An 11676-nucleotide genomic window follows, 5' to 3' on the forward strand; every position below is an offset into this window, starting at 1 on the left:
ATTTTTGTTCCACTCAAACATAATTTTTCATTTTAATTAATATTTTTTAACAACACAGGTGCAAAGGCAAAAAGGAAAACAAGACTAGGTCAGTTACACTTTTTGCTTAGTAATATTGTGTTTGGTGTGCAGAGGTGAAAATGGTAGTCAAGTTTATTGTGAAGTGCTGCTATGTAAGAATATAGTGCAAAGGTGCTATGTTCTTTTACAGAACACTGCAGAATGCTAAATGTTTGTTCACTGTTCTTGTGCTTCCAGCTCTGCTGTGAAGCTGGGTTGATGGGGCCACTTTTGGCACTGCAGGAAGAACCCACCCCCCATCCGGTGCCCCCAAAAGTTTGTTTGTTTCTATCGTCCTTTTCCCTGTAGTTGGAGGATTATCATGTTTATATCTTATTGAGAATTTTGAATTAGGTGCCTTTAGTTAATGGTTCATGGTTGAAACGTTCTGGTGAATTACTGTGCAAAATCATTAGTCAGTTTCCTTTGCGGCGACGAATTACTGCTGTCTGTTTTCATGTCTTCAGTATGCGTTAAAACTTACTATCCGCTTTGGTTGCAAATGCAAAAGGAGACAAGGCCACGCAAAAACGTGCTGTTCCTGTCGGACTTGTTTTTGTGTGGCCCTTGTCTCCTTTTGCGTTCGCATGACAAGCTGTTTAACTAACATGCTCTCCTAATTCTATCTATGTTCTACCATCCACATCTGAGCTGCCTGCATGTAGTCCAGATCAAGTCAGTTTGGATGCGCAGGAAGTTCAGTACTCAGTGAGAGGAACATGTGCATACTTCTCTTCGGAATCAAACGGCATAGTAACCATACGGTTACCCTGTGAGTAATTGCAAATCGAGTCAAATGGTTTCTAATATCAAACTTACGGCATTTGATTTGAGAAAAAAAATAAGGCAAACTGCCGGTGTCTTGTCACATTCTGCAGACGTAAACTTGCACATTACGGCAAACCCTTCCCAGTTGCCTCAGGTACAGCTATAGTCGGAAAAATGTTAAGAGTTGAGGGGAAGCTCCTCCTACCTCTTTCTGCCTTGGCGGAGCTGGAGAGCGCTTGCTCTGCTAAAGTGGACAGAGGCGAGAGGAGCTTCCCCTCAACTCTTAACGTGTCACTTACTATAGCCGAGAATGTAAATGCCGGTTCGTGCATCTGTGTTTTACTGTGATTGACTGCGTCGCATCTGCTTGTAGTAACTGCTTACGGCGACAGAACGTACCAGCACACTGGCATCATTTAGGGGGTAGCCCTGGAAAGCTTGCAATTTATAGCTTTTGCACAATTTGCAATATCAAATCTATCCACGAGAAATGGTCGCTTATAACTAGGGTTCTGTGTTTTCGGATAAATCCGAAAAACACTCGCCGATAAATTTTCTATGCGGAGTGCATGTTTGTCTGCTTCTTTTGGAGGGGTTAGGGTGACATCAGAACGCCGAGCTCTTATTGGCTACGATTGATAGTGGGTGGACCTCAAAGCAAGCTGCCTCGAGGTCTGCCCACTACCTCTCAATCAGAGCCAATTGGAGCTCAACGTTCTGATGTCGCCGCAACCTTTGCGAAAGAAGCAGACGAACTTCCGCTACATATTAATTTAAATTCATCCTAAAAACGCAAAAGTTCAAAATCGCGCAAAAAAAAAGACTGTGAACATTAAAAAACGAGCGTGTTGGTAAATACTTAAACACCGGAAAGAATAAACACAAATTCGGGATGCAAACAGACGATACAACTCTTTCAACTCTTTGTATCGAGTTGTATCGTCTGTTTGCGTCCCGAATTTGTGTTTATTCTTTCCGGTGCTTAAAAAGACTGTGTTTTACAAGTAAATTTTATGAGAGCACGGAGTCCCAAGGAAATGCCGCTTCAGTTTCCTTGGAAACCTCAAACTACTGACGAAAGGGGTTCGCTTTTTAGCTCGTCAAGGTTCCTTCAGGACAACGGGTGAGGGCACCCTAACTTTATTTTTTTTTATTTTTTAATTTTAGAAATTGGGAACACAGTAAAATTAACTTTGAATTTCAGAGAATTGGGAATCTAACAAAAATGAACTCCAAGGAACCCCGAAGTTTTGGCAAGAAATAAACTTGGAAAAACACCCTCCGAATTCCACGAGAAATAAACTCCGAACATGAAATCCCGCTTATAGCATTGTTGGAATTACTTCGAGCATGCGGTGAAAGAAGGATGCACAAAACACGCGAAGATTGGAAGAGTTCCAGGGCCGCCCGACAGAGGGCGTGGGTGTGTCCACTCGTCGTAAGCAGTTGCAAGTGGTTGTGACACAGTCGACGGTTGTGACGAAGCCAATCACACTTATTCGCAAATGCGTGGACTGGCCCTAATTCGCTAAAGCAGCAGACAAACATGTACGGGAGCGTAACACGATGCGAATGGTCTCCTCTGTGCCAGGTGGGGTACCTGTGGTCGTGGAACTACATGATTACCAAGCGGTGGAAGAACACGGCCACCATCGACGAGCAGTTCATGCGGACGGTGATGCACGACTTCCGCGCCCTGTGCAGCGACCAGGAAGGCCGCCTGGCCAAGACCTTCGACACCTGGCTGGCCACCTGGGCCCCGGGCCCGCCCGTCCTGGCCCAGGACCTCTTCTCCCAGATGGATCACTGAGGGCCACTCCCCATGTTCGCGTTTCTTTTGCAAGCGCTCGCGACGAGACGACGCCACACTCCATCTCGCGAGTTGCACGCGGCGCCGTAGAAGCTGCGGGTGGGAGAGAGTTGAGAGAGACGAATTCCGCTTTTGTACGAATTTCCAGCGACGGTCGCTAATCCCAGAGGGGGACAAAAGCGACGCGGGGGTTCACGATAATGCCTTGTCACGTGACAATGCAATGCACACACACTTGCGACCAACCTGAGCAGGAGGCGTCCGTCGTTAGATTTACGACTCTCTTCGTGGTTCGAGCTGCTGCTTCTCTCGAACCTAGGAACACGCGGACTCACTGGCAAATATGATACGTGGAAATTTTTTTTTAAATTTGATATGCGTCATAATTTTAGCGTGGGATCGAAATAATTTCTACATCTTTAGTGGCGACCGTTTCCCATGGATAATACATAAATTCGATCTCGCAACTGCCTTACAAACTTCGGTCTAGTTGTGCCAGGATCGGAAGTGTTTCCAGGGCCACCCGACGGTGCCAGTCTGTCTGCTCGTCGTAAGTGTTTGCAAGCGGTTGCAATGCAGTTGACCGCACTAAAACAAATGTGTGAATGAGCCTCAATTCCGGCCCAGTAAGGCTGGCCAAAGCGGTTAGAAGTCGGCGTCTCAAGGATGCGAGCCTGTGGAACCCTGCCGGTCGTCCCCATCGCCTGCTGCTGAGCAATGGCTCGCTCGTTTTCTCAACAGGGCAGATGCCCGTGTACATAGTGTGACATATGGTGCTCGTGTTTCGACAAACTGGAATTAAAATGTAATGATTTCTTTGGAGTTGTAGCAAGTTTTGTGGGACATTGGTCTGTACAGCAGCCAGGTGCTCTGTAGTAACTGCCTCTGATGTAATTACTACTACTATAAATGGATTAACTTCTCCTTTTCCTTATCTTTCCTGTAAATAAGACCAGAAGTAGAAGCAACTATGAAAGCCAGCGCATTATCGCAATCCTAAAGTGACGTGGTCTGGAAGCATGCTCCATGTTCTGCCCTAGCAAATGTTTCGACCACAGGTGTCACTGATTGGAGTCTAAGGGGGAGGATAAATGGTCGAGAAACCAAAGTCTTAACAGGTCAAACTTGTTATAAAACTTTTTTTAAGATTTGTTTTTAACGGTTTGAACACATTGTATATACTATTATTTCTGGTTTAGATAGCAAGTATTTAGACACAATCGTTACAGGTTGCTGCGATAGACAATGCTACTATTCCTCATGGTTGCGTATGCCCGGCCTGCCACAAAAGCATTGAAATTGGTTAAGTTCCGTCGCAGTCAAGTGCTGCATACCTCGTGTAACCAATTTCTAAATGTACAGTAGTTGGGTTTTAAATTGACTCATGGGCGGGCGGGGGGTGTTAGGCATAAGAGTTGGGCGTTAATGTTTCACCATGTCATACTGGTGGTCAGACGGAGTTTACCTTCATCACAACACCTTACACACTGCATAAACGCATGTTTCACTTAAAAGGAGTCCTGCAATCAGTTTCAGCCTTCTTATTTCTGGCGATATTCATCTCTCGAGGTATGCTGCTCAAAAGCAAAACACAAGCCCCAAAAATAAGCGTACACTATTGCAACAAGAAGCTGGTCCGCTACATCGTACAGGAGAGCAGCATGGTAACCAGCGTGCAAAACTACCGCAAGACCAGAAACGTCATGTGCACACAGAAAACGCAACTCAAAGCAGCAAGAAATGCAAATTCAACAAAGATGGCATTTCTAATGGTGTCTTTGCACGACATAGCTTTTCATCATCGACATAATCGAGTCGCGAGGTCATGTGCGCCACGTCATGGATGTTTACCAATCGCCTGGGTTTGCACGGCGTCATGCGGGATCTGCGACCGGCCTACAGAATAGCCGTCCATCGTCCCGTCGTCCCCCTCCCCTTTGGGGAAGGACGAAGAAGTACAATCAGCGGCATTGAGCCGTCTCTTTCCCCACCTTCTGTTCGACGAGCCTTCGAAGGTCGCAAATACATTCACGAAAAGGACTCCGCAAACTCAACTACGTGCGACTCCGTCGTGCGAATGCTTGCTCGAATTTTCTGCACTGCTGCCTCCTCCTCGTGGCCTTTCCTGTTCTCGGATCTACATGCTCGGTTTTATCGAGAAAAAAATATATTTTGTGCAAATAAACCTTAAAAAAAAAAAAAAAAAAAAAAATCCCGAAGGTATTTGTTTTAAATGCGTACTTCGGAAATTAAAAACAGCGCGGAAAGACGAGGACCAGACAAAGAAGTGACACGGACGTAGCGCTGACTTACAACTGAGTTTATTGAACGCAAACTCGCAATATTTATTTGCGGTGTCACGAACAAAAGAACATAAAAAATTCAGCCCATGTGATGTATCACCAATAAAAATAAAACAATGATAAAAAAACATTGAAAAAAATAATAATGAAATGCGCCATGACACAGCCGTACAGAGTATGTGCCAAAAATCGAGCAAGTCACGGAACTAGAAAATTCATCTCTTTGCCTGATAGGGCCACAGAAGGACTGCTTACACATGCTGCACCCAGCCTCGCTATCTCAACAGCCTCTAGAATTTCCCGAGTAAGCTGGTCCCTATGACGCTTAACAACCTCACACCGTTGGAAGTCGGGAAGGCAACCACAGTCGCGGCAATGAATGCCCAGGTGACCAGACACGGTTGTGGAGACGCTGTAAGCGTGCTCTCTCAACCTGTCGTTGAGACAGCGGCCCTCCTGGCCAACGTAGCGCACGCTTACAGCGTCTCCACAACCGTGTCTGGTCACCTGGGCATTCATTGCCGCGACTGTGGTTGCCTTCCCGACTTCCAACGGTGTGAGGTTGTTAAGCGTCATAGGGACCAGCTTACTCGGGAAATTCTAGAGGCTGTTGAGATAGCGAGGCTGGGTGCAGCATGTGTAAGCAGTCCTTCTGTGGCCCTATCAGGCAAAGAGATGAATTTTCTAGTTCCGTGACTTGCTCGATTTTTGGCACATACTCTGTACGGCTGTGTCATGGCGCATTTCATTATTATTTTTTTCAATGTTTTTTCAATGTTTTTTTATCATTGTTTTATTTTTATTGGTGATACATCACATGGGCTGAATTTTTTATGTTCTTTTGTTCGTGACACCGCAAATAAATATTGCGAGTTTGCGTTCAATAAACTCAGTTGTAAGTCAGCGCTACGTCCGTGTCACTTCTTTGTCTGGTCCTCGTCTTTCCGCGCTGTTTTTAATTTCCGAAGTATGTACCAACTCGCCCAAGCCTCAACTTTAGTAAATGCGTACAGTGGAACCCGTTTAGAACGAACCCACGTACAGCGAATTATTGTTGATATCGAAGTCGAGAAAAATTTAAATAAAAATGCATGTAAAATGTACTTTTTATAACGAACAACATATTGGCTATATCGAACTTTTCCCCCCAGGAAGGCTTCCAAAAACGTGCGAACAGTCTTCTAGCCTGTCCCTTTCCCCCAGAAAAAAGTGTGAAAGAAAGAAAATTCCAAAAGCTCAAGTTGCAAACAAAATTGAGCGAAGAGAAGCGATTCAAAAAAGGGAATAAGCTAAAAAAAAAAAAAAAAAAAACTGCAAGCATGAAAAAAAAACAAAAAACTTTCCAGCTTGTTGTTACAAGGCGGAAGTGAAGAGATGAGAAAGAAAGAAAGAATGATACCACACACCACAGCGCACTATAGCAAATAACACTCACACCTTACACACGAAAAATAAAGCAAAATTCAAACAACCCGCGCTGACTGACAACTCTTTTTATATAACTTTGTCTTCTTCAACCTCTAGCACCACCGAATTTCCCAATTCACGCGCACCGATCTCCTAGATGCCTAAAAATGTTTTCTCTTTTTCTGTCAGGTGTAAAGGTAAAAATGTTTTAGGCATCTAGGAGATCGGTGCGCGTGAATTGGGAAATTCGGTGGTGCTAGAGGTTGAAGAAGACAAAGTTATATAAAAAGAGTTGTCAGTCAGCGCGGGTTGTTTGAATTTTGCTTTATTTTTCGTGTGTAAGGTGTGAGTGTTATTTGCTATAGTGCGCTGTGGTGTGTGGTATCATGTGCAACCAACTCGCCCAAGCTGCTACGTTAGAAAGAAAGAAGCTCTCGCCTTACAACGAACGCGTCGGGGAAGTTTGTTGTAAATGTTTTTTGCTATATCGAATTACTTGGTATATCGAACTGATCGGAGCGTTTCCTGCTGTTCATTATAAATGAGTTTGACTGTAGCATTAGATCCTCGGTTTCTCTGGTGTCGCCCCACGGTGTCGCCTCAAAGGTGTTGCCTGACGCTACGTCACGTAACCATTGGTTATGATGTGGTCATGAGACCTTACCAGGGTGTCTACCAAGTTGACATTTTCAAATTCCCCGAGTTTTCCAGGTTTTCCTTGAGTTCTTGTGTGAAATTCCCTGAGTGACACAGAAATTTGTTTTACGTCAAGATGGGCTGACACCATATCACCAGATGCTGTCACTCTCTAAAAAGCATGTTATAGAATTAAAAAAACGACATAATACAGTTTTAATGATAACGAGTAACTTTTATTAGATTCAAAAATAACGGAGTGGTTAGTAAAATTTATAGCAAATAAAGTATAAAAAAAAGGTAAGCTGAGGTTTACGTGACCCCCCCCCCCCCCCCCCCCCCGTGAGGTCATGTGACCTCGGGGGGGGGGGGGTGACGTGACCTTACGCTTACGCCGACGGCGACGCCGCTCAATCCGGAAACGGGCGCCTAAGAGCTGCGCTCTAAAAGAAAAACGGGAGCAATAACGGGAAAGAAAAAGGTAAACAAAGATAAGGCGTTCAAAGTGCGATTGCTCAACCCTTGCTGTCAACACACTCCACTTGACGAAATCTTTTTTTTTTTTTTTTTTGCTCTTAATTTTTGGTGCTGCAAACACTGCTGTCATGCAGCGACAGCAGTGTTTGGGGAAAAGAGTGCACGCGACCGTTCCAACAGCGGGCACTCCCTGCCCTCCCTACGCGCACGGGTGCCCTTCTTGCTTTTGCCATTATCCACTTTTTTGTTTTTATTTTTTACACAATTGCTTTTTCGCTGCGTATCCCCGCGTGCGCGTATGCTGGCTTGGCGGCCTGCCAGCGCTGCAACCCGAGCTATGTGCTCCCCGCCGGCGCAATCCGACCCCGTGCTTCGTCTTCGTTCGCTACATCGAGTGTCCCCGCCATGGGCGTTCGATACAGAAAAACAATGATTTTCTAGAGTATGTTTGGACTTTCATATAAACAATAGTTCGAAATACACGGGTGTGGTATAACCGGGCTCGACAGTATGTTTGGCCCATTCCATTGATATCTGAAGAATTTTGGACTGTGAAAATTCATCTGCAACACTTAAAAAAAAAATAATAATAATTCCCTGATAGAAGCACAAATTCCCTGAGATTTTCCAGACTATTCAAAATCCCTGAGAATTCCTGCAGTTTTCCAGGTTCGTAAACACCCTGCTTACTACGGTGCGCGAGTTTCATGGTATACGAGGCGAGCATGCCGGCCGTGTCGCGGCGGTCGCCTATTGTTCGCCGCGACCTACCGGTAGCCGCCGCAGGAGCATCGGGGAGCAATGGCGACGAACAGCACGGCAGACAGTGTCCCCGTCGTGATTACGAAGGAATTTAAGGCAGTTACGAATTCGGAAAGTTCCTTCGGTAGCCGGTGGCGTCGGCGCAGAATCATCGGGAAGTAATAGCAACGAACACCACAGAAGACAGAGGGCGATTACGAATCCGGAAAACTTCTTCGGTAGCCGGTGCAGAATCATCGGGGGAAGCAATGGCGATGAGCAGCACAGCGAGCACAGCGGATAGTGTTTCCGGGGTGATTACGACGGGGTTTAAGGCGGTTACGAATCTAGAAAGCTTCTTCCGTGGTACCAATATGAAGAAGGGAAAACTCCTTCGTGAATCTGGCCGCGTGTACGACGTGAAGGAGGTCCGTTTCGACGGACAAGTGAATGTCACGGAGCGCCGTACTCCGCTAACAAAATTAAGCGTGCCCGCAAAAAAATGTAGTTGGCGTTGAGTGGACCGTGGTAATTATGTACGTTTATTTCTGAATCAGCTTGACAATAACTGGGCGATTTTTTTCGCGCCGTTCCGCGATTCCCACTACTATCTTCCTGTAGGCTGATGGAAACATCCAAGTGTAGGCTTAGGGGGGCGACCGCACTCCGCTTCTCGATTCCGGTGAAGTATTTGCCGCATGCTTTAGAGTTTGCCGTCGGTGTCGATGCTGTTCCATCGTCGCTAGAATAGAAAAAAGTTAATTGTATTATTCGTCAGCAGCTTAAACAAAGCGCGAACAGAAAGGTAAGAAACGCCACTAACCTGTAGTCGCACCTGCAGGTCGCGCAGTACTCCGCCTCGTACGGCCGTACGGCTTCGTAGGGACGATGTAGTACTTTGTGCCGTGTGCGATCTTCGACGTACTGTTGCAGCCGACCACGCAGCAATTGTTGCGGCTTTCTTGGTGCGGAATAGCCATCTCAGAAATTACAACGCTAACCCACTACAACGCACAACCAACGCAGCGACTGGCAGAAGCTCCCCGATGCGATGGACCCGTTTGCCGCTAGGGGCGCCCTGGTCGGGGCTTGAATTAGATGCGCACGGTTCCTATACACCAACTCTGCTCTCTAACATTGCGCCACTGCAGCGACACTGCTTGGTGGCGCTGCACGTGTGCAGATGATTCATCTCGCGCGAAACTGGTTTCTGCACGCACGCAGTGCCTACACCTGATGTAAGCAGATGCAGGCTTGTTTGCAAACACTGATCTCATTTGCAAATGCCTTGTTAATGTATAGACTGACGCGCGGGCTTGACGTCGCAGAGCTGCGGCGGCGCTGTGATCGCGCCGGAGCCGGGTGGTGTGGGCAGAAAGGAAAAATATCATACCTCGACTTGAAGGGCGCTGTGTGTATTTAATCAATTGACTCTTTCCGAAATTCAGTGCCATCTGGTGGTTCGTAAAGCAGTTCAGGTTTTGACATATCAATGGCGGAAATGAACTTGTATTGGCACCGTTACTTTAGCAAGTCAACGGCACGCAAGGAATTGTTCAGTGTGAGTTCTTTCTCGATCATTTTCAGTTCAATGGTGACCAAGAACCTGCATTCAGAACAAAGCTCCAACTCACTCAGATGCCTCGAGAAAATTCCATATACCACAGTGCTTTAACGCCGATTGTGTGCCGCCCACAGATTGAAACGCTTACATAGCTCGTGTTCCACTCCTACGTCGCATCGTACTGACTCCCCGAATGTACAGGCCTCGCATCATCCGTTTAGGAGCATCTTCAACGTCTTCCTTCATCAGTCACTAGTAGGCCGCCATTGGTGTGGCACAGATGCTAGCCACCATACAGATGCTGTTCCACAGATGATGATAGTGATCAAAGTGGCCAGACTGAATTTTGGATACGGTCTATTGACAAACACACTTTCACAGACCCACAGTCTGCTCATCCCGCCGGCAGCGTGAAAGCGGCTCGAAATAATCGTAGGCCTCGAGAGACTTGTACACCTGAGCCGTGTCGGCCGTGAACTGGCATGGGGAGAAAAATAAATAAACGACAACGTGAGCCATTGATGTCGTTGGCAGAAACTTCACGTCGGAACTCCAGCAGTCCTTGTTTACGGCGTATGGATCGTCGAAGGCAACGCCGTTCACACACAGTTTGTCTCAATACCGCTGCCGTTCAGGCTCGGGTAGCGAGCTCAAATAGTCGGGCATAACATATGACGTACGTTGGCCGGAAATACGACTCACTAATAAAGCTATAAGTGTCTCTGCAAGGTCAACAACGAGCGCACGCTACACAACGCAATGGCAGAAACATGAAAAGGCTTGCCGCTTCAGCCCACATAGCTTTTGCGCATGCACGGCCTTCCAGCCATGTTGGTAAACATAGCCGCGCCACGTGTCAGTCTATAGGTGACGAAGGGTGTCGCATTGCCGCCTTACCGAAATGGTGCACGCGCGCATGGGGACAGCGCTGGTTTCCTGCAGGTATTTGAAGAAAGATCACAATTTCTTTTTCCACGCATCTCGTGTGACTGTCTTTTGGGACGCCAAAAAGACATGCGCGTGTCTTCTTGCCCTTCACGTGTGTGTAGCCCATTTGGCAGCCAGGCACTCGGCACCGGTCTGTCGCCGTCACACTTGTACGCTGGCCCTCTGCAGAACTAGCACCAATGCACCATATTCATAAAAAATTAAGGGCAGCTCACCACAAGGGATGTTGCGACGTCCACACTCTACTGTTAACACTATCCACACTGCACTGTCAGAACATAGAACAGCAAAAAGAATGTTGCAAATACTTAGGATGACCATATTTTGAAACACAGAAAACGGGACATTGGAGCGGGGTGCGGGGCTGAAAGAAAAAGCTAGCTCTGCTACTACTGTATTTACTTGCATAATGAACGCACCCCCCACATACCAATATTTGTAATGTTCTTTCCCTCGCGTAATGAACGCACCTCCAATTTTTGGCTCTGCGAGTCTTGAACTGCGTCCAACTTAGCTAGCGACCAAGCCCACCAAGCCCACCAAGCCAATTTTCTGCTGCCAAGTGGTCAGGCCAAGTCAAGCCAAGCCAAGCCGCTCTCATAATGGCTGCAAGTGTGTAGTTGCGGAAGTGATCAACCGTGAAACTCAGTGGTGTGTGCACTTGACAAAGCCTGAGATGAGGAATTGCCCAGCCCTGGACATTTTTCACCAATCAACTGCATTGATGTCAACAGACATGCCGTTATCTGTGGTCCGCTTTCGGACAGTGAAATCGTGAAAGTGTTTAGGCCTAAGAACGGTCGCGTCAGCAATAGACACGCCAAAAGCGCCCCAAAAAGGTTTGCAATTTATAAAGCATGGTTACTGTGGCGCGCCCCCGACCAGCCGTGGGTGCGCCTCCAACAGTGGAGACTTGCCACAGTACCTTGCTGTGTCATATTGGCACCTAAAGGCTCGTTCAC

At 46.8% G+C, this 11676-nt stretch overlaps 1 protein-coding gene across 1 annotated transcript in view; it reads left to right on the forward strand.

Moving 5' to 3' along the window:
- Positions 1–3460, forward strand: part of LOC8035038 (GATOR complex protein Iml1) — a 106721-nt gene extending 103261 nt beyond the window's left edge. Inside the window, exons 35-36 of the mRNA XM_040214760.3 lie at positions 259–336; positions 2420–3460. Coding sequence (XP_040070694.1) covers positions 259–336; positions 2420–2638 — 297 coding nt within the window. The 3' untranslated portion in view covers positions 2639–3460. The remainder of the gene's footprint in view (positions 1–258; positions 337–2419) is intronic.
- Positions 3461–11676: the final 8216 nt, after the last annotated feature.

This window comes from Ixodes scapularis, unplaced genomic scaffold (assembly GCF_016920785.2).
Source record: "Ixodes scapularis isolate PalLabHiFi unplaced genomic scaffold, ASM1692078v2 PGA_scaffold1__304_contigs__length_218370807, whole genome shotgun sequence".
In the NCBI taxonomy this organism is placed as follows: Eukaryota; Metazoa; Arthropoda; class Arachnida; order Ixodida; family Ixodidae; genus Ixodes; species Ixodes scapularis.